Source organism: Nerophis ophidion, linkage group LG12 (genome assembly GCF_033978795.1).
Source record: "Nerophis ophidion isolate RoL-2023_Sa linkage group LG12, RoL_Noph_v1.0, whole genome shotgun sequence".
Lineage (NCBI taxonomy): Eukaryota > Metazoa > Chordata > Actinopteri > Syngnathiformes > Syngnathidae > Nerophis > Nerophis ophidion.
Genome location: NC_084622.1, coordinates 30,322,597 through 30,339,165, shown reverse-complemented (window position 1 = coordinate 30,339,165; position 16,569 = coordinate 30,322,597). Strand labels below are relative to the sequence as shown.

Below are 16,569 nucleotides of genomic sequence, written 5' to 3'. Positions count from 1 at the left end.
AAATCATGGAATGGAAAATGACAATATGTTACTGCATACGTCAGCAGACTAAATCTCAGACTAGCCATCTCAGTGGCCTAGTGGTTAGAGTGTCCGTCCTGAGATCGGTAGATTGTGTGTTCAAACCCCGGCCGAGTCATAACAAAGACTACAAAAATGGGACCCATTGCCTCCCTGCTTGGCACTCAGCATCAAGGGTTGGAAATAGGGGTTAAATCACCATAAATGATTCCCGGGTGCGGCACCGCTGCTGCCCACTGCTCCCCTCACTTCCCAGGGGGTAATCAAGGGGATGGGTCAAATGCAGAGGTTAAATTCACCACACTTCGTGTGTGTGTGACAATCATTGGTACTTTAACTTTAACTTTAAATTGGAGCTTTTGTTTGCTTACTTACTAATAAAAGACAAGTTGTCTTGTATATTCACTATTTTATTTAAGGACAAACTTGCAATAACAAACATATGTTTAATGTGCCCTAAGATTTTTGTTAAAATAAAGCAAATAATGCCATATTTTGCGGTCCCCTTTATTTAGAAAAGTAACAAAGTGCAGAAAAGTATCAAACATTTATGTACCGGTACCAAAATATTGGTATCTGGACACGAGTATAAACTTTAATTCATTATTTTTCAAAGTAGTTTGACTAACACTGGTGACAACACATCCAGATCCAGAATAGCAACATGCAAAATATGGTGGGAACAAGACAGGAACGTGACTATGCGTTAAATGAAACTATTTATGTAGCAGTAACTTCCATACAGTGATCAAATAGGTTTTGTGGCTCCAAGAGGGTTTTGATTTGTTAGAAACGGGCCCAAAAGGTAGCCGACCCCTGCTATGTTCTAAATATCATTACAATCACATTGAGTTGAGTTGAGTTTGAGTTTATTTCGAACATGCAAGCATACAACATGATACATCACAATTTCCAGTTTCTCTTTTCAACATGTTCGAAAAGGAGTAGGAAGAAGCAGAGTTTATTTAATCCTACCCCTTTTCTTTACATAACACTTGCTAAAACTTTTGTTCACTTCCTGTTCTCAATGTATTCACAATGTATACTCCATAAGTAATAAGTAATCACAATACAAATACATAAATAAATAATTGGTGAAGTAAGTTTTATTCCATACGATGAGATAAATCAGATTATTTTGAGAATGAATGGGTGAGTAAAATCAGAATGTTTATCATGGTTCTTCATTTTTGTACTTTGTAAACACTTCCAGTTTGAAGAGTTTCTTGAAGTGGATCATATTAGTACATTGTTTGATTGCTTTGCTTAATCCATTCCATAATTTAATTCCACATACTGATATACTGAAGGTCTTAAGTGTTGTACGTGCATACAAATGTTTTAAATTACATTTTTCTCTAAGATTATATTTCTCTTCTTTTGTTGAGAAGACTGGTTGTATATTCTTGGGAAGCAGGTTATAGTTTGCTTTGTGTATAATCTTAGCTGTTTGCAATTCCACTATGTCGTGGAATTTCAGTATCTTTGATTCAATAAATAAAGGGTTTGTATGTTCTCTATATCCAACATTATGTATTATTCTAACTGATCTTTTTTGTAACACTGTTAGTGAATGAAGTGTTCTTTTGTAATTATTTCCCCATATTTCTACACAGTAACTCAGATATGGTAACACTAGTGAGCAGTAGAGAATATGAAGTGATTTTTGGTCTAGAACATACTTGGCTTTATTCATTATTGACGTATTTCTTGCTACTTTATGTTGTATATTTTTTACATGAGGTTTCCAGTTCAATTTATCATCAATCATTATACCTAGAAATTTGGTTTCATTTACTATTTCAATTTCTATTCCGTCTATTTGTATTTGTGTTTGACTTTCTTTTCTACTGTTACCAAATAGCATTATTATAGTTTTACTGAGATTCAATGATAGTCTGTTTTTGTCAAACCATTTTTTTAATTTGTTCATTTCTTCTGTTATTATTTGTATTATCTTCTGAGTGTTCTCTCCTGAACAAAACGCTGTTGTATCATCCGCAAATAATACTAACTTTAAATCTCTTGTAACTTTACAAATGTAATTTATATAGATATTGAATAATTTAGGTCCTAGTATTGATCCCTGAGGTACACCACAGGAAATATTTAGCATTGTAGAAGTGTGTGCTATGTGTAAGAGTTTCTGCAGCCATATTGTAAATTAGCCATAGATCGCTGTTTGCAAAGATGATGCACGTGTCGGTAAATAAATCTACATTCAGGAACAGCTGAGACATTGTTTTGCAACTGAATCCACAGGGCCACTGCACCAGCAAAGGGTCTGACTATGAGATTAAGGATCTGAACTTGGTGCCTAAAAGGTGAAAGGGTACCTTTAGACCAGTTTTTTTCAACCACTGCGCTGCGGCACACCACTGTGCCGTGAGATACAGTCTGGTGTGCCGTGGTAGATCATATAATGTCACCTATTTGGGTTAAAATATTTTTTGCAAACCAGTAATTATAGTCTGCAAATGATGTGTTGTTGTTGAGTGTCGGTGCTGTCTAGAGCTCGGCAGAGTAACCATGTAATACTCTTCCATATCAGTAGGTGGCAGCCGGTAGCTAATTGTAAATAGAAATTATAAATAATAGAAAAGGCATTGAAGCGTCGGGAAGGCTATGCACAACGAAACTAAAACTGAACTGGCTACAAAGTAAACAAAAACAAAATGCGGGATGACAGCAAAGATTTACTGTGGAGCAAAGACGTCGTCCATAAAGTACATCAGAACATGACATGACAATCAAGAATGTCCCCACAAAGAAAGATAAAAACAACTGAAGTATTCTTGATTGCTAAAACAAAGTAGATGCGGGACATATCGCTCAAAGGAAGACAAGAAACTGCTACAGGAAAATACCAAAAAAAGAGAAACAGCTGCCAAAACAGGAGCGCAAGGCAAGAACTAAAACACTACACACAGGAAAACAGCAAAAAACTCAATAAGTCACGGTGTGATGTGACAGGTCGTGACAGTACACCTCTTTTGAGAAAAGAGCTACAGTATATTGATGCATGCTTGGTTATGGTTTAAAGTCATATCCAACAATTGCGACAAAACAACTTTTTTACTGTCAACTGAGTTTAATTTTTTAATGATTTCTGCTGGTGGTGTGCCTCAGGATTTTTTTTAAAGCAAAAAATGTGCCTTGGCTCAAAAAAGGTTAGAAAACACTGCCTTAGACGAGCATGTGGAGGCCTGTGTGGTCCGTCAATCCACTTTGTAGAACGTTACTGCCACCTCTGGAGTCATGTTGCAGGCAGCAGGACGTTCAGAAATGTCAGGTAGCCAGTGTAAACCTGCTCGTGACAAAAACTGGGTGGAAACGGCAAATGTGCTAATTCAGATGTTGTCTTACAAATGCTAAATGGGTTTCTACTGGGAACACAGGCCCCTTTTGGACTTTGGCCCCTCAGTGTTGCTGACAGAGTACACAAGTTTTCTGAAGGTAATTTGTAGGGCTTTATCAATGCTCCATACTGAGCAAATAGTAGCTGCACCCATGCTGCTGGGATAGTTCCCTACTCTTGCCCTCTACACCTGTGCTCCCCAACACTCTTGATGCTGTGCAGGGAGATCACCGCAAAGCATTTATGGTACAAGTCATACAGAGAAGATTAAATTTGATCTCTGAGGTTTGGATATCAGGTTGATATCCTAGAAGTGTAATAGCCTTGGAGTCATACTTTGATGATTCCGTTTTCTACGGATTTACTTTTGAGATGTGTATTTTAAGAGATACAGTTGGCTATGCTTTGTTGACAAAACTTGCTGTGTGTTGGTACAATAAATACCTTCAAAATTAGATCTTTACGATGCTTTAAAATGTAATATCGGAAATTATCGGTATGTATTTCAAAATGATCGGTATGGGTTTAAAAAAAAAAGTAACATTTATGACTTCTTAAAACGCCGCTGTGTACACGGACGTAGGTAGAAGAACAGAGCGACAATAAACCTGAAAGGCACTACTTTTGCGTGTTGGCCCAATTACATACTATCTACATCTTTTCACACACACAAGTAAATGTAAGGCATACTTGGTCAACAGCCATACAGGTCACACTGAGTTTGGCCGTATAAACAACTTTAACACTGTTACAAATATGCGCCACACTGTGAACCCACACCAAACAAGAATGACAAACACATTTCGGGAGAATATCCGCACCGTAACACAACAGAACAAATACCCAGAACCCCTTGCAACACTAACAATTCTGGGATGCTACAATATACACCCCCCGCTATTTTGGAAAACCTTGTTACATTGTTTATTGTATCCAGTGGGGCATCACAACAAAATTAGGCATAATAATAATAATGTGTTAATTCCACGACTGTAAATATCGGTATCGGTTAATATCGGTATCGGTAATTAAGAGTTGGCCGATATCCGAATATTGATATCGGCAAAAAAGACATTATTTGACATCTCTATTAAACATTTATATACCCGTAATTATTGACACATTAGCTATACAGTAGTATGCCAGATGTAATTTTTTTCTGGGGCTCCAATGTGTATGTGTGTATGAATTATACATACACATTTATCTGTAAAAATTGGCTGTACAATATGTGTGTTTGGGTCCCTTTTTTTCAGAAACACTAATACCAAAAGTTACGATGTCCAATCGAGTTCTAAAAACGTTATGACAGACAACCTCTAAAAACCGGAATGGAAATGTACAGTTTTTTTCTGATGGGACACCCAAAATGTACATTAAAATAAAGAAAGTGGGATTGGCTCCAGCGCCCCCCGCAACCCTGAAGGGAATACGCGGTAGAAAATAGATGGATCGATGGATGGATTTACAATATTAACTATGAACAATAAAACACTGAATATTAACAACATATGAACGTCGCTCCTCTTTTACTTCTCAGACCAGCTCCTTCATAGTTGTGTATCTTTTACAATCAAGCAAAACACAACAAAAATGTAACAAACAGCAAAATATGTATGCAATGTGTAATAAACACATACAATATGTTATATTATCACTTTTATGCAGAACTTTGTTGTAAAAATCTGCTTCCGCGTCTGTTTCTGACATACGCGTTTCCGGCTGGCTGCTCTGAAAACAAACCCCGCCCACTCTGCTTTGTTCCTGGTCTGAGCTGCTGTGATGTAGATTACCGTAATAACTCCTATAACACCCACATGACTGACGGTCATTTAAAAACAGCACTGCACATCATTATGGCGGTTTTGATGTTAAAGTGTAAAAAAATTACGTCCAGCGAGCCGGATTGAAAATCTTAATGGGCCGCATGTGGCCCGCGGGCCATATTTTGTACAGGTCTACTCTTATATTGTATATTGTGACAATTATCAGTAGTTTCATTGACTTTATATAAACATGTAACTTTTGTTTATAATTAGTACATTTATACTTAAAAGTAGGGAAAGTGTATACAACCTACTCAGTGGCCTAGTGGTTAGAGTGTCCGCGCTGAAATCGGTAGGTTGGGAGGTAAAACCCCGGCCGAGTCATAACAAAGACTATAAAAATGGGACCCATTACCTCCCTGCTTGGTACTCAGCATCAAGGATTGGAATTGGGGGTAAAATCTTCAAAAATGATTCCCGGGCGCGGCACCGCTGCTACTCACTGCTTCCCTCACCTCTCGGGGTGAACAAGGGGATGGGTGAAATGCAGAGGACCAATTTCGCCACACCTAGTGTGTATGACAATCATTGGTACTTTAACTTTATATTCGAACCGATATGGCACAAATTACCGGTAACTGGGAATTGATACCGGTACTTCAAAGTACTTTTTTGTGTGGTCATGTGGTAATAAATGTTCATTTGTTTGACAAAACAATGTAAAACAATCTTAAATTCAACATTTAACAATGAACCTGCATCAGGGGATAGGTTGATTGGCAACATTAAATTGGCCCTAGTGTGTGAATGTGATTGTGAATGTTGTCTTTGTTGGCTCTGTGATGAGGTGGCGACTTGTCCAGGGTGTACACCGCCTTCCACCCGAATGCAGCTGAGATAGGCTCCAGCACCCCCGCGACCTCAAAAGGGACATGCGGTAGAAAATGGATGGATGGATGAATATGCAATCGAGCAATAACCTGATCTAAATTCATAAGTGTGACTACTCTGATTTTTAAAACATCATTTGACAGCTGAGAATGTATACTTCCATCAGTTGAATTTAGTCCATAGAGACATTACCCATACAGATTTAGTTTTATTACTTTAGTTCTACAGTACTATTGTGGTATGTTTGCTTTGTTTTTTACTGGTGTTTATTCTGATTTGCGACTTTTTAACATGCTACCTGTTTAATGTTTGTGAATGTGAATTAGTCATGTGTTGTCTTTTTCTTTTGCTGACAAAATGATCAGGTACAAGAGTGGGTGTCTTTGAAATGTTTTCCAACCCACTAAACATCTATGCAACAAGTTAAGTTGAAAGCTGTTGTTTATTTCGAAGCAGGTGTTTGTTTGACATCCACTCCTGGTTGGTCTTTTTGGAGAAATCATGGTATATTTTAAAATCAAACACAAACAATAATTTTCTTTTTTTTTCTGTCAACAGGGAGAAGTGGTGTCACATGACCCAGCAGGAAAGGGACGACCGCTCCAAAATGGATGAAAACATTGCTTTTGGCCAGCTGGGGTAAAGTAGACTACCACATAATTTAGTATGGCGTTGACAAGTAAAACAGGAACATTGGGCTTTTTAATACAGTGTCATATCAGTTCTTCAGTAAACTTTGCTGTGCAGTTAATGCCACACCTTGGATATACATCACTTTTTTTATTCAGTCACACTGGTACAGAAAAGGTGACAGAAAGTGTCTTTGTGGCCAAGATCACCAGTGGTGCCTCTAGCAGAAATATATATAACACTAAAAAACTAAATGTATGAAGCAGCATTGATGCCTGCAGTTTTTCAAAAAGGAGTACCTACTCAGAGGAGATAGGTTAATAATTACAATATTTATTGTATATACATTGTATAATATTATATTTTATATTGCTACTATGGTACATTTATAGTCTACTTTATACCTTTTGTTTTCGCCCTCTTTTTGTGCCCTCGTATGCATCATCCTTTCCTTTCTTACCCTTTCCATCCTTTGTAACTGAGCTACTGTGTGGAACAATTTCCCTTCTGGATCAATAAAGGTTGTCTAAGTATCGTAGTAAGACATCAAAATGTTTATCGTACTATATAACTATCGTTTATAATGTCATATTAACACCTGGGATGCCATGACTGTAACTGCTGCTTTTGCGGAATCATTTTTACGGCCTGTGAACGAATGTTACAGTGACAGCTGGCGGGAGCGGGGATGTCAACATTGCACAGACATAAAGCCCAATGGAAGCTAAAACAACAAAACCCGAAGAGGAATCGTTGCCAAAAAGAGGAAAGAGGAACTCCTTTGTTTGGATTAAAAAAGTCAGACATCAACCAAACAACAGTAGGATAACTATCATTTTTCTATCAGTGTTAAAATGCAACTTAATACTAACGCTACCTCAAAACCACAACATGATGAAAAGAAAAACACACCAAATAGGCCGAACACAGGTGTTGTCCAAAGACAAGCAGATCTGCTGACAGAGAAATTACAGCTGCAGTCTGTCAAAGAAAACATTTTTATATTGCTTTTAATAGTTATTTTTTCCTTTTTTCATACAGTACATACATTTAGTTTTTATAAATAAAAGGAGAAAAGATAAGTGAATTTTTTTTATTCATTTCGTATGTATATATCATTTTAAGAAAAAGATTGTTAATCGTGATGTATATTGTTAAATTATTTATATTGCAAAAGCAATCCTTCACAGCGAATTCGCCCATCTTTCTGCAAATATATTTTAATAATTTTTCATAGAACAACATTGAAGAAATTATACGTTGATACAGTGTGCAAAGCAGTCTGTGTACAACCGTGTAAATGTACTGTGCAAAATAAGTCAATAACACCGCTAGCAACAAACGTGAGTACACAGCCCAAAGTGAAAATGTCCAAAGTTGACACATAATTTCTTATGTTTTGTGTGGCTTGTATTATTTTGTATAAAAGGGGAACTGCACTTTTTTGATGGAAATTGACCTTGTCAGAGCCAAGAACTGTTTTTTTTTCTTTTTTAGGAGTTTCAAACATTAAAAAAAAAACGCTTCTAAGATTCTATACACCTATGTTGCCTTCAAAGCCCTCTAAAACAACTTCAAAAATCTCTGTCAATGTTTAATACACGTGCTGTAATATGATGTTGGAGTTTAAATAAGCAATGCTTTTGTATGAGAGGCCGGTAGGGACATTATTCAGTATTACCCCTTACATACACTACTGAAATGCTCTCACTTAAACAACTGACATGTTTTTCTCTCTCACACACACACTACTGAAACCCTTTTATACACATGACTGAAATGCTCTCACATAAACAACTGAAATGTTTTTCTCTCTCATACACTACTGAAACACTCTCACATACACTACTGAAATGCTCTCACATACACCACTGAAAAGCTCTCACATACACTACTGCAGTAGCGTATGGGAGATTATCCATATTATGTACAGTAGTACTACTTCAGTGGTGTATGTGAGAGCATTTCAGTAGTGTGTATAAGAGTGTTTCAGTAGTGTGTGTGAGAGAAAAACATTTCAGTTGTTTATGTGAGAGCATTTCAGTAGTGTATGTAAGAGGTAATTCTGAATAATGTCCCTAACGGCCCCTCATACTTATGACTCCTGCTCCTTTTTAGACGGGTTGAATGGTGCCCGTGTAAACGTATAATGTTCCTTAGTACAACACTGTTAAGCATATTTGAAATAAACAAAATGTTACATTAGAACGCTGAACAACAAAGTTTTAGATAGCTAACAAATTGTTACTTTTAAATCACTTTTGAGAAAATAATCTCAAATCAACTTGTGTTTTTAATTGATATTTTGTTCTCTTTTGGGTATTGGAATATTTTCAAAGAACAAGTTTGCTTTTTTTGCATGTCGACTGTACCTTCTAAATAAAGTACAGTAATGTATCTATTTCTTAAGTTATTTATTTTATTATATGGTGTAAACTTAAGTAAATAGAGTAAACTTATGAATGTGTTTGTTTTTGCAGGACATTTACTCACAACATGCTGGCATTTGGGCTCAGTAAAAAATTGTGCAAAGATTTTCTGAAGAAGCAGGCTGTCATTGGAAACCTGAATAAAGGTAAAAACATATTTTTTGTGACATTTAACACTTTTTCTTAATTGGGACTATTGTGGCAGTGCCATTTAGCAAACTGCAGAGTTTCCACAAGGGGGAGTTATCAGACATCTTATGACTACACATCAACTATTATTTCGACTGTAATGTTATTTTTCAAGGGGCAAAAAAATGTACTTGGGTATTTTGAGTGTTCTTCAGAGCTATACATATACATTACTTCTGACATATCCACACTTTTATAAAAATACTGCAAACAACCAAAAGTGGCAGATACTGAATGATTGTTTTAAACAGTTTTTTCCCCTGCTGGAGCTGAATACTAATATCTCATTTGTGTGTGGTTGATCTTTGCAGAGCAGTACAACTTGTTAACTGACCACATTGAGAAGATGGCAACAGAGTGAGGGTGAGGACAACGTGTCGAATTTCATGGTCTCCAGCCTGAGCATGAGCCGTCTCAAATCAATGTCACGTGACCAATTGAAATACAACACACATCACTGCAGGGGGGTCCTCGTTTGACGAAATCCTGTGTTATGAATTTCCCTGTTTACCAAACGCACTTTCTTCATTATTAATACCGTACAAAAAAAAAAAAACTAGTTCCGGGCGCGTGGTGGAATAGTATGTACAAGGAGTATATGCGTAGTCGCGCTTGCTACACGGGTTAAGAAAGGACAAGAATGTCACTTTTGTTCTTTTTGATTGACCTTTTGACTTTAATCTCCAGCATGAGGCAGACCCTTCTGGGGGCAGTGTGTTTAAAAAAAAAAACTGAACTTATTTATTTATATTTTTAGATAGGATTAATCACACTATCGACTCTTAGATGACTCATAATTCATCACAGGTTTTTTCTTGCTTGCATAAGTTAAATTAACTTAAAAAAGATCCTAATATTTGGGCATAGATGGAATTTTATCGTCAGAATGTCATGCAGGAACATTTTTTTAAAGGTTTTACGTGAACATATGCTCAAAACTTGATCAAAGTCCAGTAGGGTCTGCAGTATAATAAAGTGAAATTTGCCAGTTAGTACCCCAGTCGGAGTCGGACGTATACGTTGACCTGATCACTGACAACACAACAACAACACAAACCTTTCAGGTAACCATCCACAGTTAGGGTAAAGGAGCATTTAAGCTAAAATGGTGTGATTGAAGGCCTACTGAAATGAGATTTTCCTATTTAAACGGGGATAGCAGGTCCATTTTATGTGTCATACTCTGATCATTTTGCGATATTGCCATATTTTTGCTGAAAGGATTTAGTAGAGAACATCGACGATAAAGTTTGCAACTTTTGGTCGCTAATAAAAAAGCCTTGCCTGTACCGGAAGTAGCAGACGATATGCGCGTGACGTCACGGGTTGTGGAGCTCCTCACATCTGAAATTTTTTTACTATCATGGCCACCAGTAGCGAGAGCGATTCGGACCGAGAAAGTGACGATTTCCCCATTAATTTGAGCGAGGATGAAATATTTGTGGATGAGGAAAGTGAGAGTGAAGGATTAGAAAAAATACAAATAAAAAAGAAAGGCTATACAGTGGGAGCGATTCGCATATTATTAGACAAATTTACTAGGTTAATTCTGGAAAATCCCTTATCTGCTTATTGTGTTACTAGTGTTTTAGTGAGATATTATGGTCGTACCTGTACACCCTGAAGGTCGGCCCCGCACCTTTCTTCAGCACCAGTTGACGGGTGGTGGTATGCCCATCTCCGCCTTTTGCAAGGGACCTTCTTCGAAACACGATCTTTTGAAATGATCGCTGCATAATACGCTCTACTTTGTGTTTGTGGTCCAATCCAACCGTGTTCGCTTGACCGCTCTGTTCCATCGTAAAGCTTCACCGTCATCTTTCGGGAATGTAATCAATGAAACACCGGCTGTGTTTGTGTTGCTAAAAGCGGTCGCAATACACCACTTATCACCTACAGCTTTCTTCTTTGACGTCTCCATTATTCATTGAACAAATTGCAAAAGATTCAGCAACTCAGATGTCCATAGAACTGTGAAATTATGCGATGAAAAGAGACGACTTATAGCTGTGAACGGTGCTGGAACAAAATGTCCTCTACAATGCGTGACGTCACACGCATGCGTAATCATATCGTGACGTTTTAGCATGATACTTCCGCGCGAAATTTAAAATTGCAATTTAGTAAACTAAACCGGCCGTATTGGCATGTGTTGCAATGTTAATATTTAATCATTGATTTATAAACTATCAGACTGCGTGGTCGGTAGTAGTGGGTTTCAGTAGGCCTTTAATTTGCGTAATTACATGATTAATGCAAGATTTTTTTCTTGTGATTAATCACAAGATTAATATTGACAGCCCCAGAAATCAGACATGCTTGACGGAGCAGTAATTAAAACTTTTTCATCGACTTTTAGACAGAAGGGTTCAATCTGTGTGCTTATTTGAAGCCGACACGACAAACACGCTCAGTGGAGATAAAGTTTGAAAAAAGGTGACTGTTTTTACACAACTTTTGCTTTGAAGGGGGAATTGCAAACTTCCTGTTGATTTTTGCTGGTATGATTTTGTCAGTGGATGAAATATAGGTCTAAGTGAGACCTACATAGAGGTTTTTGTTTTCTCCGACATTCCTACTGCGAGTTAGAGGCAGTTTTGTCTGTGTTTTCTTCCTAGGGGGCGCTCGAGCGCAGTTTTGAGTTTTAGGGTTTGTTTTTTTGATTAGATCTCAATTTTTGCCAGTCCTGATGTGTGTGTCCATTTTGGTATATTTTGAAGCATGTTAAGAGGGTCAAATTACAGCTCAAAGAGGCGGCGGTATAATAGAAATAATAAAGAATTAAAGCTGCAACCAGCGAGGGACGGGACCGACTTTTGCTGGTGTTTCCTGCCTTTACCCATTCAACATATCTTTACCTGCACATTACCTACCTTCCCTGCATCCTGGGGTCACACTGGTGCTTTTTTCTTTCACCCATACATGCTGGTGCTTCCTGCCATCACCCAGACAACATATCTTTATCTGCCCGTTACCTACCTTCTCTGTATCCTGGAGTCAAACTGGTGCCTCCTTCTTTCACCCAGTCAACATATCTTTACCCGCATAGTACCTACCTTCTCTGTATCCTGGAGTCAAACTGGTGCCTCTTTCTTTCACCCGGTCAACATTTGCACGTCACTGAGTTAGAAGCAGTTTTGTCTGAGCAGGAAGCCGCCATTTTGTGACAGCAGTACACACAACAGCACCAAGACAACATATCCTTACCTGCACATTGCCTACCTTCTCTGTATCCTGGAGTCAAACTTCTTTCACCCAGTCAACATATCTTTGCCCGCACATTACCTACCTTCTCTGCATTGTGTGGTCACGCTGGTGCATCCTGCTTTTAAGCGGCCATCTTGAGACGGCAGCAGCGCAGAAGCATCAGCGTAACGGTTCTTTGAAGGCTCATAAAATCAAAACCGGATGAGTTAAAAAAACTCTGCGCAACTTTTAATCAGAAAGGTTCAATCTCTTTCCTGTGCGAGTTTGAAGCCAACATAACAAACACGCTCAGAGGAGATCCATCCATCCATTTCCTACCGCTTATTCCCTTTCAGGGGCGCTGGCGCCTATCTCAGCTACAATCGGGCAGAAGGCAGCGTACACCCTGGACAAGTCGCCACCTCATCGCAGGGCCAACACAGATAGACAGACAACATTCACACTCACATTCATACACTAGGGCCAATTTAGTGTTGCCAATCAACCTATCCCCAGGTGCATGTCTTTGGAAGTGGGAGGAAGCCGGAGTACCCGGAGGGAACCCACACATTCACGGGGAGAACATGCAAACTCCACACAGAAAGATCCCGAGCCTGGATTTGAACCCAGGACTGCAGGAACTTTGTATTGTGAGGCAGACGCACTAACCCCTCTTCCACCGTGAAGCCCATTATCTCAGAGGAGATAATGTTTGAAAAAAGGTGACGGGTTTTTACAAAACTTTTGTTTTGAAGAGGTAATTGCCAACTTCTTGTTGATCTTTGCTGAAGGATGAGACCTACATAGAGGTTGTTGTTTCATGTCCCTACGACATTCCTACCGGAATTTACAAGCAGTTTTGTCTGTGTTTTCTTCCTATGAGCAGTTTTGTCTGTGTTTTATTCCTAGGGGGCGCTAGAGCGCAATTTTGAGTTTTGGGTTTTTTTTTTTTTTTATTAAATCGCAATTTTCACCAGTCCGGATGTGTGTGTCCAGTTTGGTGAGTTTTGAAGCATTTTAAGGGGATCAAATTACTGCTCAAAGAGGCAAAAATTAAATTTTTTAGGAAACTTTTGTTTTGAAGGGGTTTTGCCAACTTTCTGTTGATTTTTGCTGAAGGAGGTCAGTGTATGAAATGTAGGTCTAAGTCAGACCTACATAGAAGTTTTTGTTTCATGTCTCTACAACATTCCTAACGGAAGTTACAAGCAGTTGTGTCTGTGTTTTTTCCTAGGAGTCGCTAGAGCGCAATTTTGAGTTTTGGGCTTTGTTTTTTTGATTAAATCGCAATTTTTGCCAGTCCTGATGTGTGTGTTCAATTTGGAGAGTTTTGAAGCATGTTAAGGGGGTCAAATTACAGCTCAAAGAGGAGGCAGTATAATAATAATTAAAGATTTGGTCCCTAATAATTATAAAACGCTAGAAATTCAATAGGGTCCTCTGTCCCAAAGGGACATCGGTCCCTAATTAGTGTAGTGGACTCAGTTTTGAGACTTCCTCACAACAGGGGGGAAAGTAAGGAGTTGGCCTGCCTTTTTTTTTTAAGTTATAGTACCACTGATTGTCACACACACACTAGGCGTGGTGAAATTTGTCCTCTGCATTTGACCCATCCCCTTGTTCCACCCGCTGAGAGGTGAGGGGAGCAGTGAGCAGCAGCGGTGCCGCGCCCGGTAATCATTTTTAATGATTTAACCCCCAATTCCAACCCTTGAGGCTGAGTGCCAAGCAGGGAGGTAATGGGTCCCATTTTTATAGTCTTTGGTATGACTCGGCCGGGGTTTGAACTCACAATCTACCGATATCAGGACGGACACTCAAACCACTAGGCCACTGAGAGGGCAATGTCCAAATATTAGGTTATTAGTTAATTTAATTTATGATAGCAAGTAAAAACCTGTGATGAATTATGAGTCATCTAAGAGTCAATAGTGTGATTAATCCTATCTTGAAAAAAAATAATTACGTTCCATTTTTTTTTAAACACCCTCCCCCCAGAAGGGTCTGCCTCTGACCCTGGAGATGGAAGTCATAAGGTCAATCAAAAAGAACAAAAGTGACATTGTCCTTTCTCAACCTTTGTCCTTTAAATAACTATTTAATTCAGTTATTCTATATAATCTTTTCATTAAAATGTTTTATTTTGCGTCAATTATTCTGCCTAGTATGACTGACTTAGTCGTAGGACTGGAACTCGTTCGTAGCGTGAGGACCACCTGTACTGTCAACTGTGCCAAAGTTGTAGCAAAGCTCAGTAGTGCTCTGATACACACAACATCAAACTTCATGTGTAAACGCACTTCTTTGCAAAGTGGAAAAAACTTTTCTGCTGTATAAAAAAAAACATATCTGCTTCTGCGTGCAACGACACAGCTCACCATAGACTAGAACAGTGGTTCTTAACCTGGGTTCGATCGAACCCTAGGGGTTTGGTGAGTCGGCCTCAGGGGTTCAGCGGATGTCAAAACACACCCGACTCTTCGTATGAATAAAAACTTCTCCCTATCGGCGTTTTGCGGATACGGCAACAGCTGAATGATTTGCAGGTGTGTAATTTGTTGTAAGTTTATGCACTGTGTTGGTTTTGTTGTCTGAACAAAGTGATGTTCATGCACGGTTCATTTTGTGCACCAGTAAAAAAAAAAAAACATTGTCACACTTTAGTATGGGTAACATATTCAGCATTAATTAGTTGCTTATTAACATGCAAATTAGTAACTTATTGGCTCTTAACTAGTCATTAATAAGTACTTATTAATGCCTTATTCGGCCTGGCCCTATAATAACCCTAACCCTAACCAAAAAACTCTGAATTAAGTCTTTATTACTTAGAATATGTCACCCTAGTTTCCAAATAACTCTAAATTAAGTCTTTTTTACTTAGAATATGTTCCCCTAGTGTCCAAATAACTCTAAATTAAGTATTTGTTACTCAGAATATGTTCCCCATACTAAAGTGTTACCAAAAACATATAACTTGGTCCTGAATTTGAAAAAAACAACATTTTTTTCTTCACTAAAGAAGGGTTCGGTGAATGTGCATATAAAACTGGTGGGGTTCGGTACCTCCAACAAGGTTAAGAACCACTGGACTAGAACCTTGTGCAGTATGCAGTGAAATAACGTTTTTAACCTGTTCAAGAAATGACTGATTATCTTTATCCCTTCTTTGTATTCAACACTGTACAGCTTCTGTGTACTTTAAAGAGAAGACTGTATGTTTAATTTTAATTTAAAATGGGGAAAGGTTTTGTCTGCAAACCAACCTCAATGTTTAAGAATAAAAACATTTAGAAGATTGGGACTTGATTAATACTATTCAGTATCAATACTGATGGAGTAAAATAAGGGTCTCATTAAAGTACGTACTTCTTGACACATGACTGTTGGCAACAGCAGGAGATCATTGTATTTGAGAAGAGTCTGATGGCGAAGTGGAGTACAAAACTGTCGAGGACACATGGGACAATCTATTGAGTGCAGCTCCTGCCCTAAATTATTTATATTTGTATTCGGACCGAAACTGAGCAGCCGGTAGAGATGCATGCCGTAACCACTTTCCAACTTTACCCATTTTTTTAACCTTTAACAATTCATCTCATGGGATCACAAATACGTTAGAGCACGGGTGCCGAAAGTGAGGCCTGTGGGCCAAATTTGGCCCGTTGAGTCACTTTGTTTGGTCCGCCAAAGCATGGAAACTTTATAAAATTTGTCTTTGGGTTATTGTGTGTTTCACACTTAAAATTTGGGGTTTTCTGATCCAATATTGATGTAGGTTATCTGCATACTTGCCAACCTTGAGACATCCGGATTCGGTAGATGGGGGGGAAGGGGTTTGGTGGTAGTGGGGGTGTACAGTGGGGCAAAAAAGTATTTAGTCAGCCACTGATTGTGCCAGTTCTCCCACTTAAAATGATGACAGAGGTCTGTAATTTCCATCATAGGTACACTTTAACTGTGAGATACAGAATGTGGCAAAAAAAATCCAGGAATTCACATTGTAGGAATTTCAAAGAATGTATTTGTAAATTATGGTGGAAAATAAGTATTTGGTCAACCATTCAAAGCGCTCACTGATGGAAGGAGGTTTTGGCTC

General features: G+C 38.4%; 1 protein-coding gene across 3 annotated transcripts in view; it reads left to right on the top strand.

Annotated features, from left to right (window-relative positions):
* kiaa0513 (KIAA0513 ortholog) overlaps window positions 1–16,293 on the top strand; it is a 51,033-nt gene extending 34,740 nt beyond the window's left edge. For all 3 annotated transcript variants that reach the window (XM_061917347.1, XM_061917346.1, XM_061917345.1), the window contains 3 exons: window positions 6,595–6,675; window positions 9,147–9,241; window positions 9,596–16,293. In XM_061917347.1, the coding sequence (XP_061773331.1) occupies window positions 6,595–6,675; window positions 9,147–9,241; window positions 9,596–9,645 (226 nt within the window). In that variant the 3' untranslated portion in view covers window positions 9,646–16,293. The remainder of the gene's footprint in view (window positions 1–6,594; window positions 6,676–9,146; window positions 9,242–9,595) is intronic.
* The last annotated feature ends 276 nt before the right edge of the window (window positions 16,294–16,569 follow it).